Consider the following 21,525-nt stretch of genomic DNA (forward strand, 5'->3'; position numbering starts at 1 on the left):
ACGTATGTGAACTTATACAAATGCATAAAAATGTCTCAAGGTTTATAAAGAAAGAATTAAGGGTTTTTTCCGATACCACAAATCAAATAATTATTTGGCCCAACAGGGCTCAAAAGTCAAATAGTTTGGTTCAATCAGAGCCGTAAACAAAGTCGGATTCACCTTAAAACCACGTAGAAATGTGGTTAGATATAGGCCCGATTGATGTAGATATATAATGATCTATTGATGCGGATCTCTCAATGTCATTCCTAATTGACGAATGTTCAATTCTTCTTCCATATGAAGTTTGAACGACAAGGCGTAACATTTCTTCTTGGGAAGACATTTTTCGAGAATTCTTCAGAAACTACGCTTTTTTTTCTTATTTTTTCGTAACATAATGAATAGTAAAAATTCCAAACCCTATTTATAGCCATAATCCCAACAGTTATAAACGACTAGATTTTTTAAAAAAATCAGGCTGAACTCGTCACCTCGAGGTGATAAGTTTCATGGTGACCATTGGCAATTGACCATTGTTGTTGCCCAACTGCTATAAACGGCTAGATTTTTTGAATTCAAGGGAGACTAGTCACCTCGAGGTGACGAGTTCTTTCGCGTTTTATTTTTATTATTTTATTAATTTTACAAATTATTTAAAAATAATAATTTTTTAAGGGACCCACCTCCTCGACATGACGAGTGTCATTAAATACATTGAAATAAATGGCCCACATGAGACCCACTAAACTGAGACCAATAAAATAATATATTCAACCTCTCCTTATACTGTAGCATTTGCCATTAATTGTAAAATAAAATCCGGTGCACCCTATTGGGCCAAATAATTTTCGGGTTTCCGGTATTGGGTAAAAAAACCGAAAGAATGTCTCTTGTCCAATTCATGCCGAAAGTTTGGTCCAGACATGCACAGAGCAGTGAAGCCCTTTTTTTCCAATGGTCAATGGGTATGGAAAGAAGAGATAAAGCCCAGCAAAGAACACCAAAACCATAAGAAAAGCCCCCATCTTCTTCCAAATTTGGATAATACAATTAACTCAATCCTTTCTGTTCGACTTCACTCTCATCAAATGAAGAACTAAGGGTGGGAAAAATGGCAACGCTTTCCGCATTTTCAACTTCTTTTCGTTTGATCTCCAACACTCGTTTTAAATCTCCCGAAAATATCTCCTCCTATTCTAATTCCATCCATTTTCAGACCAAAATTTGCTCCTTTCCCTCCAACAACTTATCTTTTTCCTCCAAAAATACCAAAACTCCTCATGGGACTTGGAAACTCAAGTCTTCTGAAGAAGGAGAAACAGCTGTTGCCGAGCAACAAGACTCTGTTTCTGTTCCTGTCTCCCCTTCTGACACTCTCAGAATGTACTTCCAGGTATGGGTTTTTGTTCTTTGTTACTGAATTCTGAAAAAAATGCAGTCCATGTTTTATAGTAGTACTTAAATGATCTCCACTATGGGTGCATCTTTTATTACTTATTGCATAGAGTTTGAATTCTTGAAATTAAGCAGAAGTCGGTTCCATTGACTAGTTTTGCTTGAAATTGTATACTTGTCTGCAAATTTATTCCCTTGGAAATATTCATTCATAGGTCACTGACTATCAATCTTGATTGTTTCAAGGCAGATGGAATGTTGAATGATGCTGAAATTCCAAAGGTTACTAAGGCATTAGAGGTATATAATCAACCTTTTAACTTACAAGCAAATTATAGCAACATTTATGTTTTGCAGACAAAAAAGATCATTTTGATAGGCTGCTTGGTAGATTTGTCTTCAGATTGATTGAAGGGGAGGAATCTAACTTCTTATTTCATCCGTTGTTTCACTCGATCCCTTAGAAAACGGCTTCTTGCAGAGGAAAATATTTTACACGATTGCCTTGTATTATCTCTCACCGAAAAGTAAAAAGATAAATCTATAATCATATTGCTGTTTAATTGTATTACTATGTTTGTGTCGATATTATTAATGGCAGGTTCTGAGTATAAACTATAATTGAATTTGATGGGATGATTATTTGTTCGTTGTAGGGACCTGAAGGTGTTTCCAACTTGAAGGTTCAAGTCCTTGAGGGTATTGGTACCGTTGAGGTGAGTGTTATTTTCTTTGTTGCTTGATGTGTCTCGTATTCAAGCTTTCAGATCACTTCCCAGGAACAGCTTTGATCAATGGGGTCATGAAATTCAAACTCGTAGTTGTTCGAAGTAAAAATTAAACAAAACGATCAGTGTGTTTTTCCTGTCTTTATTACGAGACCCTTTGCTCTAGGACTCCTAACTTTGATACATGGCTCATTAAGCCAGATCACTTCCCGTGACCACTTTTGATCTATGAGGTCATAATACTCGAACTCATAGTCAAACGAACAAAAATTAAACAGAACAATCAGTGTGCTTTTCCTGTCATTATTATGAGAGCCTTTGCAGGACTCCTAAATTTGGTCCGCCGTTCGTTCATCGAGTTTTCTACATTCCGTTAGTTCTAATTGTCATAGTACTTACAACATAGACAACGACCCTTTTATTCTTTCTCAGTTAACTAAACAGACGACGGTCCAAGCTAGCGGAGTGGCATCCAATTTGGTTGAGCTCATACAGGGTGCAGGATTCAAGTTACAAACATTGAATTTGAGCTTTGATGATGAAGAAGACGTTGTGTAGATGTCGAATTTAGATTTTGAAAAACTTGCACTTGAAGTTCACGGCACCTTTCTTTTGATTCATCTATTCTAAAATGGTAGTTAAACATGAATGGATGATATTCTTGATAGACAAAAATTGTTCAAAACGGTAATGTAAGCCTTTGCTTTTGTAATCGAGTTGAGTTCAAAGAGAATGAAATTCGGTTTGATAGTAATGGAATTTATGTCTGATATGAATAATGAAAATGACGTAAAACCTATTACATATAATGTGCAAGATTGGCTATCTTTCTAGTATTTATTTAGATTAATTAATCAATAAAATTAGATACGAAACATAAATATAATGCTTTATAATCAATTCAAAATCTTAAAGAAGGCTCACCAAATGCCAAACTGCATTCTTAATTATGATCATTTTCCAACACAACAAACAAGAAGTACAGTGAAATTGCAATTGTTAATTACCTGATTTGGTTAGAGAGCCGTAATGGTGGTTTGACTTTTTACATATTTGATTGAATTAAGATTATGATAAAACAAAACAAACCCACCAAATGCACAGCCTCGTACCACCAACTTCGTATTAATTCTTACAGATGGAACGAGGAAGGTGCAGCAGAACAGCAAAGTCGAAGCTGGCAGCTACTAACCCATCTCTAGCTGGACGCCTTCTGAAAAGAAGAGCCTGACATCACCAGACCACTGTCCTACATGTCTGAAAATATCAAATATCTCTACTTTTAATTAATGCTAAGGTTGCTGTATTAATTTATGTTAGGAAAATAAACCGAGTACAAGTAATTTCCCTATAATCAGATTAATGAGAATGCGAAATAAAAGCGGAAAAATAATACCCGAAAATTGATAACAGAGTTCAGCTAATTGTGCTTACGTCTCCGGGCTGCTGCAGATCTTTTACTAAGAGAGAAAATTTACAGGTGTTTACAAAACACTCACTACTCACAAGAAAGCTCTCTAGTATAGGAAGAAAGAAATGTTTTGGGATGATTTTGAAGCTAAATGGGTAAGGGTATTTATAGTAGAAACTTAGGGACTAATCTTTGAAAATACCCTAAAGTGTAATGACTAAAGTGAATTTACCCATTCCTATTTTCAACAAACATCTACCAAAATTTTACCAAACTTTGAAAAATATTTTTCAAAGAAACATTTACCAAACTTTGAAAAAACATTTTCCAAAGTTGGTTGCCAAACTTTGAAACTTTTAACAATCTCCCACTTGAAGACTGATTTTAATATGTCTTCACGCCTCGATCAATGCAGCAGCATGTCTGGTCTTGTTATTCTAGCATGCCAACTGAAGCTGAACACAACTTCAGTTTGTCCGTAGTCACCGTCTTTGTCAACATGTCTGCCGGATTTTGAGCTCCACTAATCTTTTCAAGTTTCAAAATCCCATCTTCCAGAAGAGATCGGATAAAATGATATCTCAATTGTATGTGTTTTGTCCTGGAATGAAAAGACGGATTCTTTGCTAGATGGATAGCACTTTGACTGTCGCAATACAAGATATTGTTTTCTTGTTTCTTGCCTAACTCTTCCAAGAAACTTTGGAGCCAAACCATCTCCTTGCTGGCTTCCGTAACAGCGACATATTCTGCTTCAGTTGTGGAGAGAGCAACTATCTTCTGTAGTGAGAAACCCAACTCACTGCAGTTCCTCCTAGAGTATAGACATACCCTGTAGTGCTCCTTCTGATGTCGACATTTCCGGCTAAGTCAGCATCTACATAGCCTGTCAGTATCATATCTCCACCTTTGAAACAAAGTGCTTTGTTTGTGGTACCCCGAAGATATCTGAGGATCCATTTGACTGCTTCCCAGTGTACCTTGCCCGGATTATTCATGTACCTGCTAACAGCTCCTACTGCATGAGCAATATCTGGTCTGGTACAAACCATGGCATACATCAGACTTCCAATTGCTGAGGCATACGGCACCTTCACCATGTGTGCACGTTCTTCCTCCGCCTTTGGTGATTGGTCTTTGGAGAGTCTGAAATGAACACCTAAAGGTGTACTTACTGGTTTAGCATCTTGCATGTTGAACCTGGAGAGTACTTTGTTGATGTACTCAGCCTGTGATAACATCAAAGTCCCCGACTTTGTGTCTCTCTTGATCCTCATCCCAAGAATCTGCTTTGCAGCGCCCAGATCCTTCATAGCAAACTGCTTCGACAATTTTTGCTTCAAGTGTATAATCTCTTGCATGTCTGAGCCTGCAACGAGCATGTCATCAACGTACAATAATAAAATAATGAAGTTGTTGTCGAACCTCTTGATGTAGCAACAATGATCTGCTTGACATCTGATAAAACCACTGCTACTCATGAAGCTATCGAACTTCTTGTACCACTGTCTAGGAGCTTGTTTTAAACCATACAAGCTCTTCTTCAACCTGCATACCAGGTTTTTCTTGTCTGCCTCTATGAAGCCTTCTGGCTGCCTCATATAGATTTCTTCCTCCAAATCACCATGAAGGAAAGTTGTCTTTACATCTAACTGCTCAAGATGTAAATTCTCTGCAGCTACAATTTTCAACACCAGTCTGATTGTAGACAATTTTACGACTGGAGAGAAAATTTCATTGTAGTCAATACCTTCTTTTTGCTGAAAGCCTTTGACAACCAATCTTGCTTTGTAGCGTTTGCTCCCATCGTGCTCTTCTTTGATCCTGTAAATCCACTTGTTGTTGAGCGCTTTCTTGCCTGGTGGTAATTCAGCTAATTCCCATGTCTGATTTGACATAAGTGAGTCTATCTTATCTTTCATGGAAGACTCCCACTTGACTGAATCCTCCACCTGCATTGCTTCATCATAGCACTCTGGTTCACCATTGTCAGTCAGCAACAAATAGTGCAAAGAAGGCGAATACCGTTGGGTTGGTTTAGGAATTCTGGAGGAGCGTCTCAGTTCTAGTGTGTGTGGTTCTTCTTGAACTGCTTCAGGATTTATCTGAACATCATTTCCAGAAATATCCTCGAACTCAGCAAATTCCTTTGTTTCAGCTTCGGTATTACTTGATTCTGCGGTTGACCTATCTTTGTACATCACATTTTCATTGAAAATGACGTCTCTGCTTCTGATGATCTTTCGATTTTCGTAGTCTCAAAACCGGTAACCGAACTCATCACCACCGTAACCAACAAAGACGCATTTGTTGGACTTGGCATCAAGTTTACTTCTTTCAGCAGAGTTTATGTGTACATAAGAAATACAACCAAACACTCTTAAGTGTGAAAGGTTTATTTCTTTCTTGCTCCAAGCTTCCTCTGGTATTCCGCCATCCAAAGGAACTGAGGGCCCACGGTTGATCAGGTAAGCTGCAGTGTTGATAGCTTCAGCCCATAGAAATTTGGGCAATCCGGCATGTATCCTCATGCTTCTGGCACGTTCATTCAGAGTTCTGTTTATGCGCTCTGCTACGCCATTCTGCTGCGGTGTTATGGGAACTGTTGTCTCCATCTTGATCCCATTGTTTGCGCAGAAATCTCTGAAACTACTGTCTCTGTACTCTCCTCCATTGTCAGACCTCAACCGCTTGACTTTCAAACCAGTCTCATTTTCCACCATGGCCTTCCATTTTCTGAAGGTATCAAAGACTTCTGATTTCTTCTTCAGAAAATAAACCCACACCTTCCTTGTTGAATCATCGATGAAGGTGACATAATATAGTGAGCCTGCAAGAGATGGAACAGGGGATGGTCCCCATACATCAGTATGAACCAATTCTAACCTTTCTGCCTTGGGAGTCTTGCCAATCTTTGTAAAACTGACTTTCTTTTGTTTTCCAAAGATGCAATCCTCGCATAGTCCGACATCTACATTCTTTAGATCCGGCAGCTTCCCTTTTGACAGAAGTATCTTCATTCCTTTCTCGCTCATATGGCCGAGCCTTTGGTGCCATAGGTTTGATTTTCCATCAGCATCTGCTACTGGAATGATATTCTCTAAATTTGAGGTTACATAGAGAGTACCGGTCTTCTTACCACGAGCAATGACGAGTGCTCCTTTGGTAATCTTCCATTCACAGCCTGAAAAAGTTGTACTATATCCTTCTCCATCAAGCTGCCCAACAGAAATCAGATTTCTTTTGAGGCCAGGAATATGTCTCACTCCTGTCAGCTTCCAGGTGGTCTGGTTTGGCAGCTTTAGTCGGATGTCTCCTTTTCCGACGATCTTCAAGGTTCATCATCAGCTAGATGAACCTTCCCAAAATCACCACTGACATAGTTCTCCATGATTTCTCGGCATGGGGTGGAGTGGAAAGATGCCCCTGAATCCAAGATCCATGATTCAATCGGACTGTTGACGCTTAAAATCATGGCATCACATGTCTCCTCCGTCATGTTGGCAGATTCCTGTGCGCCGGTATTTTTCTTCGGTGCTCGGCAATCTCTTTTGAAGTGACCCTTTTTGCCGCAATTATAACAGGTAAAATCTTTATTTCCTGTTCTTGATTTGCCCCTTCTAGATTTGATCTGCCACGATTTGATTTTCTTTCTGAAGTTCTCCCTCTAGACTCGTGTGTAAGGCTGAGGAGGTTGATGCTTCACCCGATTCTCTTCGTCGAATTTCTTCACTCAATACCAGATCCCGAACATCGTCGAATTTTAATTTGCTGTTTCCCGACGAACTGCTGACTGCTGTAACAGTAGCATTCCAACTGTCTGGTAGAGATGATAAGAGAATTAAAGCTCGAACTTCATCATCGAACTCAATTTCCACTGAACTCAACTGGGTTGTGATTGTGTTGAGTTCATTTAGGTGTTGTGCCACCGATGCCCCTTCCGCCATCCGCAAATTGAATAATCGCCTCATCAAATGAACTTTGTTTGAGGCCGATGGCTTCTCGTACATACTGGAGAGAGCCGCCATAAGACCCGCCGTGGTCTTTTCCTTTGCTATGTTAAAAGCAACATTGCGAGATAACGTCAGTCGGATAACTCCGAGGGCTTGTCTGTCGAGAAGAGCCCAATCTTCATCCTTCATGCCCTCTGGTTGCTTTCCTGAGAGAGGTTGATATAGATTTTTCTGGTACAAAAAATCTTCAATCTGCATCTTCCAAAAACCAAAGTCCGCACCATCGAACTTTTCAATTTTCACCTTCCCTTCGTCTGCAGCCATCGCTCACACTCGAATCTGGCTTCGTTTGGATCGTTTCTGACAATTCTTGCGAATCACCGTGTATTAGAACACCACCGTCGACAAACTCGTATCGCCGACCGAATTTCACTATTCACGAAATTCACTATTCACGTGAATAGTAATGAATAGTAACCTCGCAGAAAATTTGACAAAATTCACAACCAAAAGCTCTGATTACCAGTTGTTAGGAAAATAAACCGAGTACAAGTAATTTCCCTATAACCAGATTAGTGAGAATGCGAAATAAAAGCGAAAAAATAATACCCGAAAATTAATAACAGAGTTCAGCCAATTGTGCTTACGTCTCCGGGCTGCTGCAGATCTTTTACTAAGAGAGAAAATTTACAGGTGTTTACAAAACACTCACTATTCACAAGAAAGCTCTCTAGTATAAGAAGAAAGAAATGTTTTGGGATGATTTTGAAGCTAAATGGGTAAGGGTATTTATAGTAGAAACTTAGGGACTAATCTTTGAAAATACCCTAAAGTGCAATGACTAAAGTGAATTTACCCATTCCTATTTTCAACAAACATCTACCAAAATTTTACCAAACTTTGAAAAACATTTTTCAAAGAAACATTTACCAAACTTTGAAAAAACATTTTCCAAAGTTGGTTACCAAACTTTGAAACTTTTAACAATTTAGCTGTATTAATTTAGTGTTCTTCAAATTCTAACATAATTTTGGTACTCTTAAAACTTACTGACTATAAAATCTTAGAACTCAAAATAGGATTTTTCAGCTCCAAATATCTATATACTTCAACTAACAGCCTAACAGATACGATGTCAATCTTGCACATGACATGTAGGAATGATGTTTCCAGTACACATTTGTCTTATTGTTTGTTATTAAGTGGGCCAAACCAAAGCATGGTCTTAATAAACCATTCCTTACTGTTTCAGATAATGTATATATCATCTCTCATTGCAGAAAAAAATAAGCATGGATCCAAATAGTAATCATAACCATAACGTAGTAATGGCTATGAATAGTAATCATCTTTTGTTTCAAGTAGGATCAAGTCATAAAATCATGTTAAGATTTAGAGTTAAATTATAGAATTTTTAAAATCTAATCTTAATCCGAATCCAGAATTAGTGTAGGATTGGATTAATGAAACGAATCTTCTTAATTTTGACCTAAATCCAGCTTTATCGGCTAATAAAACAATAACTATGAAATTCGGAGGTTTAAAAACAACATGATCGTCTCTTCTAAGGGGTAGAAATTACGAGGAGGTTAAAATGGGTAATTCGGTTAATTGAATTACCTAAATTTCATTAACCGAAATTTTTCTCTTAATCGTTAACAGAATCAAATGAACCGAAATTTATAAAAAAATATATAAATAATATGTATTTAATATTTAATATTTTTTGTTTATTCTGTTAATCCGGTCGGTTAATTCGGTTAAAACCAAGTTTAAACAATCATAAAACTAAATAATATATATATATATATATTAAATATTTAATAATTTCGACTAATTAATCGATTTGGAACTGAATTAACTGAAACCGAAATTTGAAAAAAATTATTAACCATTAACCGACTGAACCCAAAATTAACCGACCGATTAATTGATCAAAATTTTAGTTCAATCGATTAATTTGGTTTTACCCGAATAATGAACACCCCTGAAAAAATTACAGTGTATAGATACGCAAATTTGAGTTTAAGACTAAGGAAGGACATATGTAATAATAAATAGGTTATGCTTTAAAAACACCCAGAACACACGCTATCATTCATGTAAAAAGATGGATCCATATCTATAATGATTATTTTTCATTCTTCGTAAAGTTTTTTTTCCCGCAAATTATATTAAATTATATTTTTGTTATTATTCTTCTTAAACTTCACATCTTTCAAAATTATGTGCAAGTATTTAGAAGTTCTCTACTGATCGAAATTTTTGGAATTTTATATCAGTACACTAATTATAATATTTTGATATGATTTTAGATATACTTACGTGATATATCGGGATCAAATCTATTATATGGCAGCTACATTTATTTACCCTTAGGCATGTAAATGAACCGAGCGTTCAATTAATCGTTTAGCGGGAAGTTTGTTTACGTTTGTTTGTTTAAGAAACATTAGTTCGTGTTTGTTTATTAAACGAACAAACAAGAACAAGATTTTTTGTTCGTTTAATTAAATGAACAAACACGAATTGATGGCTCGTTAATTCATTTATGTTAGTGAATATTCGATAATATGTTCGTTTATTTATATTCATTTACGTTTATTCGTTTATGTTCGTTTACTTTCGTTCGTGTATGTTCTTTCATTTATATTTAGCTTAATCTCTCTAGACATATTTAAAATATTAAGGCTCAATAAATTTTAATTTGATATCCACTACTATTTTAAAATTCAATTAATTTAATATATTTGTTTTGTTCATTTGTTGTTCGTTTACGTTCGTTTATTGTGTTAATTTATATTTGTTTACATCCGTTTGTTTATGTTCGTTCATTTGTGTTCGTTTATCATTTAAATAAATAACATGAACGAACACGAACAAGCTACATTCCTTAACGAACATACATAAACAATAAAATTTTTATTTGTTTATGTTCATATTCGTTTATTTATTCGATTAAAATTAAATAAACAAAGAACATGACCATACCGTTCGGTTTGTTAATTTGCTCTGTCAAGCTATAGACATGATTTTAAATCCCACACCAATATTATGATTAGCATACGAATCACTGTGTATGATCGAAGAATGAATCTTTTTCTCTCTCTCTAAGAGATACGTTCTCTATCAGCTTCTCACTATTTATCGTCTTTCCTAATTCACCATTCTTATGTCTTTCATAAAATCATCAATCACGACTTTTCATTTAAATTTAGAAAAAAAGCATCTAAATTAGAAAAAGTAAATAGTAAAAAACAGTCCCCCCTTTATTTCTTCTATCAATAATAATCCATGACAGTACAATAACTCACCTCTTTTAAGCTTTTCAGCTCATAAACTGACCCTACTCGTATATTGTAGTCGAATCATATTAGTAAATTTAGATCTGGCATATGAACCGATTTCTTAAATGGTCAGACCTCGAGTATCAATATGGCACAACTTTAGCCGACAGTTCTTGGGAAAAGTATAAAACCTCTTATGAGATAAAAAAATATTAAATTGATGGTATTTATGAGTCAAAAAACCTCTTATTTTTTTTAAAAAGATGAATTAAATTAGCTGTTTAATGTGAATTTAAAGGCTAAATATCTTTTAAACCTAAAAAATTGAATATAAACGTCAGAGGGGTATAATGTGATAAAACAAATATAATGCGGCGAAGCCTTTTAATCAAGGCATTGGACGGTGATCCGGTAAAGCTAGGAAGCAGCATTTATGAAACCTCTATTTAAACCACCCAACCACTGCACTGCACTCAAGGGTGGTGTGAGAATTCACTCACGAATGGCTTTCAATGCTCTGCTGCTGTTTGTATTGCCCGCTTTTCTGCTACTCTCAACAACTGTATGTCCTCGTCTCTTCACTCAAACCACCAGATGATCTTTACTTGTCACTCATCTTTTTTTCTTTCTTTCTTTCTTCCCTTTAGGTTGCTTCCAATGAGGTGGGAGAGAAGATTGAGGTGATTTTGTCAACTTTGTTTTACTGCTTATTCTCTGTTTTGCTTGTCTTCTTTGTATAGGAATCTTAAATTTGCTTTTGATACATTAGGTTAATGAAGTTGGTAGCTATTGCTTTACTGAAATTCTTGCATATCACTCTTCAGGTTAAGGCTGTTGCTCCGGTGAAGCCTCCTACTCTAGCACCACCATATAGACCCCCAGTTCCTGCACCACCAATCAAGGCTACTACTCCCCCATATAAGCCCCCATCTCCTCACCAGCACCCCCAACTCCACAATATAAGCCCCCACCTCCATCACCAGCACCCCCAACCAAAGCCCCAACCCCCCCGTATAAGCCCCCAACTACTGCACCAGCACCACCAACCAAAGCTCCAACTCCCCCGTATAAGCCCCCAACCAAAGCCCCAACTCCTGCGCCTCCAGTTAAACCCCCTACACCACCATACAAGCCACCAACAACTCCAGCAGCACCGACGCCTACACCTCCTTACAAGCCACCAAGTCCTCCATTGCCACCAGTTAGGACAAGAAAGGGTAATTTTCTTTTAATCTTTTTTCCACTTACTACAGTTAAATATAACATCAGCTTTTCCACAACTCTGGGAGCTTTATCTTTGATATTTTGTTTTGTTCCAACACCTGTTGGATGGCAGATTGCATCCCATTATGTGGAGAGAGGTGTAAATTGCATTCAAGGACTAAACTGTGCTTGAGAGCATGCATCACATGCTGTGACAGATGCAAATGTGTTCCGCCAGGTACATATGGCAACAGAGAAATGTGTGGCAAGTGTTACACCGACATGACAACCCACGGCAACAAGCCCAAATGTCCTTGAAATACCAGACCTGTGGAGGATGTTTTCTTATATCATTATATGCAATAGCTACAAGCTTAGTGTAATATGTTTTGCGAGAAGGGAGACACCGAATCCTAGAACCTATGAACTTGTCAAAAATAGTTTTGGTTTATCATATTTGAATATATAAATATCGAGTTCCCTTCTGTTCTTGGTAATGAAATTTTCTGCTCGTATCAAGTGTATGCAAAATTGAAGTTAAAGAATCCCAGTAACTACTAAACTTGGATGGAAGAAGCCCACCATGGAGGCTTATGCCTAAGATCCATTTCTTTGCCTACGAATATAATGATAATTTAGATTAAAAAATTAAAATAAGATAGTATATTTTATATAATTTAAAGTTTTATTCATATTTTATTTTTTATATATAATTTAATTTATCCACAACAAGAAAACTTCAGTTTACATATTTAATGATACAAAATTCATGCCTTAATACCAGGAATATTACGAAATTAGTCATAAGCAAATTATATATTAGACAAGAGAATTATCAATAATTATTTCACATAATTAACATTAAATTTGAGTTTAATCCTAAAACCTTAATTTCACATAATTAAATTTCATCATTAATTAATTTAAATAATTAAGTTAATTAATTATACTATAATTAAATCAAGCTATACGGTGTTAAGATATTAAATCACAAATACAATATAACAGTGGGAGCCTCAGATCAAATGAAAGAAAGAAAATGCAATTACCGACTTTTAAGTCATTTTTCTGAGCTGAGAGAGTAATTTTGGCTTTACAAACCAAAGTTAAGGGAAAAGATGGATGTAGGTGGGATCTTGGGTAACAGAGACTCAAAGCAAGGCAAATCGAACATACCCAGAAGACGAAAATGGGTGAAGCGAAGGGAAACTTGGCTGGTTATACTTGGTGTCATCCTCCATGCTATTTACATGTTAAGCATCTTCGACATATACTTCAAGACACCCATTGTTCACGGCATGGATCTTGTCTCCCCTCGCTTCTCTGCTCCCGCTAAACGCCTTGTTCTTCTTGTTGGTAACCCCTTTCCCTTCTTTCTCCTTTTTAAGTTTCTAAGTTTTGATTTTTTTATACAAACAAGTGTTTTTTGGTGTTGGGTGATTGATAATGAGAAATTACTGGTTGAGCTTGCTGCAAATCTGGCAATTTAGCTTATTAGAAGTAAAGAACATTTCGGGGTACGTTAGTTATTCCGCTTTGTACTAAAAAAAATTAAGTTTTGATATGGAATATGAAAAGTTCAATGGTGTTCTGTTCATGATAATTGTGATGCATGAACGGTTAAGGTTTGGAACTTTGTGTTTTCTTCAATTGGTTAATTCATCTTTTAATGTTTGGTGTAATTGCTAAGTTTTGGCGAAACTATATCATTGCAGCGGACGGTTTACGTGCTGATAAGTTTTTTGAGCCGGATTCAGATAGGAATTTTAGAGCACCCTTTCTAAGAAGTGTGATTAAGAATCAAGGTCGATGGGGAGTATCTCATGCTCGGCCTCCGACTGAGTCAAGGCCTGGACATGTTGCTATAATTGCTGGCTTTTATGAGGACCCTAGTGCTGTTACAAAAGGTTAGCGTTTTAAGCATTGTTTAATCACCTTGGTGGAATTGACAAACAAAATTTCTCCTTTATCAAATTTTGTCATTTTGGTTGCAGGATGGAAAGCTAATCCTGTCGAGTTTGATTCGGTTTTCAATCGGAGTTGGCATACAATTTCTTACGGTAGCCCTGATATTGTTCCAATATTTTGTGGTGCTTTGCCACATAGCACTTGGGCTACATATCCTCACGAGTTCAAGACTTCGCTACTGGTCTGCTTAAAATTCTGTGAAAGGCAAATTTCTCTTATAAATTATGAAATCATTCTAAAAGCAAAGAAGGAAGCTCAATGTGAAAAAAAAAATAATAAAAAAGGGTTCATATCAAACCATTCTCTTTTGAACTTTTAATTAAATACTACTGCTAGTCACTTTAGATATTGCTTCTTTGCTTCCAATCATACCTAATTTATTTCTAGTCCAGTTAGATTACACTTATATGGAAATACTATATATGTTGAGACCTTGCAAAAGTTCAAACTATATTGTATCAGTGCTCTTATATACTTGGCTTTCTTGAAATCCTTAGATCATGATGTTCACTAATGTTTGTATTTCATCTTATGTGATTTTCTCTCTTGTTCAATGTTTATTCCAATTGATGTAAATGCAGATGCATCCTTTTTAGACGAATGGTCTTTTGATCAATTTCAAAACCTTCTGAATAAGTCCAATGAAGACCCAAAGTTGAGAAGGCTACTTGAACAAGATAATCTTGTTGTATTTCTGCATCTACTTGGTTGTGATTCAAATGGTCATGCACATCGTCCCTTTTCTTCCATTTATCTCAATAATGTAAAGGTTGTTGATCATATCGCTGAACGTGTCTATAATCTTCTTGAGAATTACTACAAGGACAATCTTACATCTTATATCTTCACAGCTGATCATGGAATGAGTGACAAAGGTTGGTCAACTCTTTTATATACTTCACCTTAATTACTTATGTTATCTTGCTGTAGGCTGTATGACTGAAAATATTTTGATATGACACCTAAGCTTGAAATCTTCTTCGACGCAAGGTACTAAAGTGTGTCTACCACTGGGCTAACCCTTGGCCATTGTAACATGTAACTTCTTACTAGACATCAACTAGTTTGCTACCCCTTAGTCCTTTCTTCTTGTATTTTTTTTAAATTTGATGTTTCTAATAAAAGATTCTAACATGATTAACCTTTGATTACTAGGAAGTCATGGTGATGGGCATCCTACAAACACGGATACTCCTCTAGTTGTTTGGGGAGCAGGCGTAAAACATCCCAGGCCAGTCTCTGAAAAAGGCCACTCTGATCATGTTCTTCGTTTTATTGATCAACATGTGCATGACGCACCAACACCTAAAGAATGGGGCCTCGATGGCATTGAAAGAGTTGACGTCAATCAAGCTGACATTGCACCCCTCATGGTTGTTTAATCTTGTAAAATATCAATGTTTTGAAGTTTTTTCTTTGAAACATGTTTAACCCACATTGAGCTGACACACACTTGAATTTTTGTGGCAGTCAACTCTTCTTGGTTTGCCTTGTCCAGTCAATTCAGTCGGGAATTTACCACTAGATTATATTGACATGAAAAAGGCGAGTCCAAATACTTTTCATTAGAATACTTTTTTTCCATTTGTTATGGACTTAGGATGGTTTTTTTTACCCCTAAAATGTGGACTGATGGTTTTTTCAGTGAGACTAAACAAGTATTCGTTATAATAAATGTGTGGAGAACTAATGAAATTTTCCATCATTTAATGTTCAGGAAGAAGAAGTAGAAGCTGTGCTAGCTAACACAAAACAGATTCTAAACCAGTTTCTGCGCAAATCACGTATCCTTTTCTTATACTAATTTTAGTTCAGTGCAATATGATTCTTATTTTCCCAATAATTCCTTGAAAAGAACTTATTGCAAAGTAAGATAATTTTCTTTCTTTAAGGTTTGTTCCTCTTGGAATTTAAGCTTAGTTTTGTGGGCTCAAACTTTGTGTATTTACTCAGAAATACTCTTTTTAAACTTTTCTAAGCATTTACCTGATTTTGGCCAATTAAGATTTTATATCTACATGTTTTTATTCAATTATTGGATATTCCGTTTGATTCTGGTGTTAACATGTGGAAGTAGTTATTGGATTATGGTTTTTCTTTTTATAATTCTTTTCTTTGACAAACTTAGATATCAAACGTTCACATTCACTATATTTCACGCCTTTCAAGCCACTTGCGCATTATTCCTCCATGTTGAATCAAATTGAGGATTTGCTAAATGCTAGAGACTATAAAGCTGCCATGCAGCTATCAGAAAATCTAAGAAGCTTGGCACTGCAGGGACTTCATTATTTTCAAACTTATGATTTGCTGATTCTGATGACCGTAATCACTCTTGGATATATTGGTTGGATGGTCTTTCTTGTTCTTCATGTTCTTCAAGCTTATACTTCATTTTCCAGAGATATATTTATGGAGGAAGCGATTCACCAGAGATTTATCTATGTAAGCTTAACCACTTTTAAACTTTACAATTCCAAAGGAAAATTTAATTAAAATCAAATGAAAATGTTTTTTTCACGAGTTTTATGAAGTTTGAAGCCAAAAGGCCTTATGGTAATTTAGTTTCTTAAGAATTTCCGTGTAGCTTAAATCTAACAAGAACCAAATTGTGCACCTATTTTCTTTGTGCCTTTTTCGGTTGTGCTTCGTTTAATATATTTATATCATGATTGATTGCTCTCCTTGCTCCTTTTTTTTCATCAAACATGCATTTCCTAGGAACACGAAAACTGTTCATTTCTTCCAGTTAGTTGTTACATTCTCACATATGCCATCCTATATGGCAGGCTGAGCTATGTGGGTGTCTGTTTATGGCAGTCGTCAGTCTTCTACTATTTCTGGAGCGCTCCCCTCCACTTTACCATGCATACTTCGCCATGACGGTATTTCTCTGGACGCAAATACTTAATGAATATAAGTTTATAAAAGCACTTTGGAGACACTTAAGTGGGAAAAAACCGGACTTTGTCGTTAAACTTCTGGCCATTGACGCGGTCTCACTAATCATTCTTGAGCTCCTGGTATGGTAGTACAACATCCTTTTGTTTTTGTGATTATCAAGTGAAAGTTGTGTTCTAAACCATGTTTTATGGTACATTGTGCAGGTGCATAGCTTCACTGAGAGAATACTCTACACATGGTGCTTCCTTGTAGTTGGACTTATAGCTTGTATATATCTTTACAAGTTAATTCCTTGGAGATCCGGAATTCCAGTTTTTATTTGTCTCGCTTGTTGGTTCTTGTCTCTATTTACTTTAATGCCTGCAGAAATTCCTGATAATAATAAGTTGGTGTAAGTTGCCTTCCTTGTTCTGCCTTTATCATGATTTTTTCTTTTACTTAAAGAAACGTGAAATATTTTGGCAAAAGACAGTTTTCTGGAAGAGGATTTAGTAGAACGCCATAACTATTGTGATTTCTCGATAATAGTCTAGGATGTAGATCATGCTAGATGAAAACATTCTAACATCAATAATTTCAATTGTGTGTTTCTTGAGAGTTAGTGTTTAGACGGGATATTGTAAATGCAGTAGTGTCGTTGAACCAATGTTTGATCTAATAACCATCATTTCCAATCGAATTAATCTTATCAAATTTTTATGCCAAAAGTTTGATTCCTTAAAATTTTATATATATATATATATAATTTTTGATAAAGTTTAGTTCCTTAGAATGAAAAGAAATGATAATATCAGTTCTCTTTACGTAATTCTATTAGCTATTAGATTTTAAATGATAATACTTGTGCTTTATGGAAATGTGCAGAATTGCTAGTGCAGTGATGATTGTCGTAATAGGATTAACTGCAAAATGGTTTGAGCTGCATGCTGCTGGGAATAAATGCTGGTACGGCATCTGTAATCATGAAAAGAGGCAACCCAGGTTTCCAATGCACTTTCAATTACAGGTAGGCAACATATGTCTCTACCTTTCTGGAATGATAAGCTCGTGTATCATCTTAACAGAATCGAAAGTAAATGCTTTTTTTACTGCTTGATATCAGGCTCTTTTGGTTGGGTTATCATCGGTGATGGTGTTTTTATCTACCTCTCACAGAACAGAGAAGCAAGAACTACACGCAATACACCAGCTGATGAACTGGTTCATTGCTGGTATACTTTTATTGTCTTCTGTTTTCACTATATTTTCAGGCTCGTCAATAAAGCTATTTTTAAGGCATTGACCATTTATAATGTACAAAAGAAACTATTTTTCTTACTTGAACTGGAGACCCTTTTTAAAGTCATTTTCTCCACATTCTGATGCTAATTTCATGTTGCTTATTTTCAATTCGACTGTAATACCTTGAAATGCTTTATTGTTGGATCTCCACATGTCAAACATGCGCATAACGTGCACATGGTTAGCTTGTTTGATTAAATGGCTGTAGCCACTGAAAAATATAGGTTTTTGTTAAATTCCCAAAAATAAGTGGGACTTTTTTTAATATGTATAATCATCATCTATGTTATTCTGACTTTGGTGTTAGTATCATGTACAAGTATGTTTCCAACACGGGTATATTCAATTTCTTTTTTTTTTCATGTTTTTCTATGTATTTGGGGGGGGGGGCATATCCTCATATCTGTATCCAGATATGCAGCAAACATGGGTGTTGGACACATGCACTTCAAACAATGAAGAGTCGTATTAATAGTCTCCCATGTACTTCTATTGGGTGTTTGATTATCAAATCTTCCATTGATCTTGTGCTTGCCAATGGCTGCACATCGACCGACTGCTACTGCAGACTCATTAAGTCATAACCACACAGATTACATTTAATCTTGTATTAGTAAAAGCATACATTATCTTCCATCAAAGGTTCCCCTAATTTCTTTTTCCTTTTTTGTAGGTTTCTCGATGGTTCTCCCTTTGTTTTCAGAAAATGGCCTCTTGTCCAGACTCAATTCTATATTTCTTGGTTTCGCACCACCATTCCTTCTACTATCTATTGGGTAGATCTCATTTTAAACTCATATCATCACGGTGCTCGTTTGACAATATTCTACAATTGAACAATATGATGTATGTTATGATTTTCCCCCTTTGTTTTGAAACCGTACAGATACGAAGCTGTCTTCTATGGTGCACTTGGTCTTGTACTAATTGCATGGGTTTTATTTGAAAACTCACTTCTTCACTTGAGTAAAGTGAAAAATTCTTCTGCTTTTGGGAAGAATTTGGAAGAAAGTGTGTCGCTTGAAAGCAATGATAGATATTTGCAGCTGTCTGATATGAGAATTCCGTTAACCTTTGTGAGTCATCTTTCTCTACATGTTCTATTGTTCTTCCGTATTTGCATGTGAATTTGTTATTCATTTATTGCTTCTGAGGATCTGTGTTACTCGTACTCTGAGTTTTAATACTGGCATGGTTAAAAATTCTTATTTTTCCTTTTATTTAGAGGATCTTGGAGGTCATATCCCCATAAACATGTGTCAAGCATGAGTACTTAAAGAAATTTTAAAAAGTCAGAACAACATAGATTCACTTATTTTAGAGGATATTAAAGTTTGTAATCTTGGTGCTGATGGATTGTCCTTGCTAGATGGTTTTATTTAACGTGGCTTTCTTTGGCACTGGAAATTTCGCAAGTATTGCTAGTTTCGAGATTTCATCCGTCTACAGGTTCATCACTGTTTTCAGTGTAAGTCATGGCTAAACCACCAATGTATCTTTTATGATTTCTTCTCAGATCCCTGCTGAACTGATTTACTTTCAATTGCAGCCCTTTCTTATGGCAGCACTCCTTATCTTCAAGTTATTCATACCATTCCTTCTTGTCATGTAAGTATTTCGGTTTCAGAAAGATGTCAGATCGATCAATGATGCTTCAGTGACACTGGCTACATGACCATTGTTTTTCAGCCATGCATGCTACTTTACTTTTGCATCTGTCTATGGGCTATTATTAAATTTGATCTCTTTTTAGTCTTTAATCATTGCACATTAGCTTTAGAAACTTCATCGTGGCTTCATAACTAAGGTGACGTGTTTAATCTCCGTTTCCCATACAAAAATGCAAGGTGAAATTTGGTTCGTATCGATATGTTGGAGTATTATTGATTAAAACTATAATAATTTTAGGTGAGCAATTGAGGGTTTTGCTTTTGGAATATAGAAAATACTAAAGACGTCCCTTTTCGTAAATAATGTTCTCAATATCTGACAAATTATCTTTTATTTTCTCATATGTTGTTTTATGTTCTTTGAGAAACACAGATGTGCATTCAGTGCAATAACCAAACTACTTAAAGTACCACGGATAGGATGCTACTTCCTTGTTATTCTGTGTTCGGACGTGATGACCATCCACTTCTTCTTCCTGGTATTAAGACATTTTCAGAAATGGAGTTTGTTGCAGCCGGTTCTTTTGATTGATATTTTAGCCTCTTTTTAACCTTGGTTTGCTTGAAAGTAGAGGAAATTATGTGAAATCACCTCATATGTTATATTTATTTCCCGAGGACCTCACCGATTCACTATTCGGGCTGTTAACAGGTGAAAAACACGGGGAGCTGGATGGAGATTGGTAATAGCATCAGCCATTTCGGAATCATGAGTGCCCAAGTTGTGTTTGTGCTGCTACTCTTTGCTCTCACAAATATATACACGAAAGACATCAAAATGAAATCAGCTAGTCGAGATCCTCGAAAAGTAATTTGATTGGTGAGAAACTAGAGCTCAATGGAATAATAAAGAGCTAACCAAATTTATTTGCAAGGTGAGCACTTGGATGTTCAGATTCTATGGCTTTTTGAAGGCCATTGATGCAAGCCATGGATTTGAACTTTGTCTCTTGCATTTCAACATGTTCGCTTTGCATTAACAGACAGGAGAAACGTATAGATTAACGGGATTTTCCACTTCTTCCCATTCATTGATATGAATCACTTTGGCTCCTCTTTTAAATTGAAGTTGGCTTGTTTTTGTGACGTTCTTTTTCTTAGAGATGGGTTTTATGGAATCGAGAACCGTACAAAACAATCATTGTTTGTTTTATGCAGTCTTAGATAAGGGATTCAAATCATTTAAGTGGCATTGCCATCATCCACCTTTGGAAGGACCTTCTCACGAAGGAAGTTTCTCTATTGATCAAAAGGGTCAAATTTACTTTATAGATAGCAATCATGATTTTAAGACTAACAATAGCACGCAGTATATAAATCTAGTATCGAGCAAGAAGAAAATCTCACTCCGTTTGGTTATAGAAAATATTTTTATTTTTTTTTTAAAAAAATAATTTTCATTTTCTAATTTCTTGAAAATTAGAAAATTAATATAAATAAAAAGTTGAATTCATAAATAAAAATAGTAAAAATATATATACCATCTAATGTTTAAAAGGATAAATTACACGTTTACTGAATTTTACTTTCTCTTGTTTCATTTATCTTACTTTCGATATTTTTTTAATTTACTCATTGAACTTTAGACATTAATTTTTTTTGTCAGTAGAACGTTTTCTCATTAATAGAGTTATTACATGACTTATTTTAATAATAAAATCTGCCATATCAGATTTATAGTTTTAAAATATAAAAAATAAAATTATTAAATTGTATTATCAAACATAATCTTAAGCCTTA

General features: G+C 35.6%; 3 protein-coding genes across 3 annotated transcripts; all 3 read left to right on the plus strand.

The window, feature by feature from the left end:
• The first annotated feature begins 1,048 nt into the window (after nucleotides 1–1,048).
• LOC120144397 lies at nucleotides 1,049–2,816 on the plus strand. The gene is made up of 4 exons (XM_039158462.1): nucleotides 1,049–1,378; nucleotides 1,627–1,680; nucleotides 2,037–2,096; nucleotides 2,541–2,816. The coding sequence occupies exons 1-4, from the start codon at nucleotides 1,097–1,099 to the stop codon at nucleotides 2,664–2,666; spliced, it is 522 nt and encodes a 173-aa protein (XP_039014393.1). The 5' UTR covers nucleotides 1,049–1,096; the 3' UTR covers nucleotides 2,667–2,816.
• Nucleotides 2,817–11,209: 8,393 nt separating this feature from the next.
• LOC120144358 (alpha/beta-gliadin A-III-like) lies at nucleotides 11,210–12,265 on the plus strand. The gene is made up of 4 exons (XM_039158439.1): nucleotides 11,210–11,321; nucleotides 11,407–11,439; nucleotides 11,584–11,976; nucleotides 12,096–12,265. Exons 1-4 carry the CDS (start codon nucleotides 11,262–11,264, stop codon nucleotides 12,153–12,155), a joined length of 546 nt encoding a protein of 181 aa, XP_039014370.1. The 5' UTR covers nucleotides 11,210–11,261; the 3' UTR covers nucleotides 12,156–12,265.
• Nucleotides 12,266–13,062: 797 nt separating this feature from the next.
• Nucleotides 13,063–20,869, plus strand: LOC120144429 (GPI ethanolamine phosphate transferase 1-like). The gene is given in 19 exon segments (XM_039158481.1): nucleotides 13,063–13,318; nucleotides 13,678–13,869; nucleotides 13,957–14,094; nucleotides 14,097–14,111; nucleotides 14,512–14,805; nucleotides 15,086–15,303; nucleotides 15,401–15,475; nucleotides 15,648–15,714; nucleotides 16,059–16,375; nucleotides 16,720–16,953; nucleotides 17,038–17,225; nucleotides 17,699–17,840; nucleotides 17,937–18,045; nucleotides 18,789–18,891; nucleotides 19,002–19,191; nucleotides 19,485–19,583; nucleotides 19,665–19,723; nucleotides 20,159–20,264; nucleotides 20,438–20,869. Coding segments are annotated over 19 exon segments (2,949 nt in total). The 5' UTR covers nucleotides 13,063–13,080; the 3' UTR covers nucleotides 20,603–20,869.
• Nucleotides 20,870–21,525: the final 656 nt, after the last annotated feature.

The sequence above is a fragment of the Hibiscus syriacus genome, unplaced genomic scaffold (genome assembly GCF_006381635.1).
Source record: "Hibiscus syriacus cultivar Baekdansim isolate YM2019G1 unplaced genomic scaffold, ASM638163v2 tig00110889_pilon, whole genome shotgun sequence".
Classification (NCBI taxonomy): Eukaryota; Viridiplantae; Streptophyta; class Magnoliopsida; order Malvales; family Malvaceae; genus Hibiscus; species Hibiscus syriacus.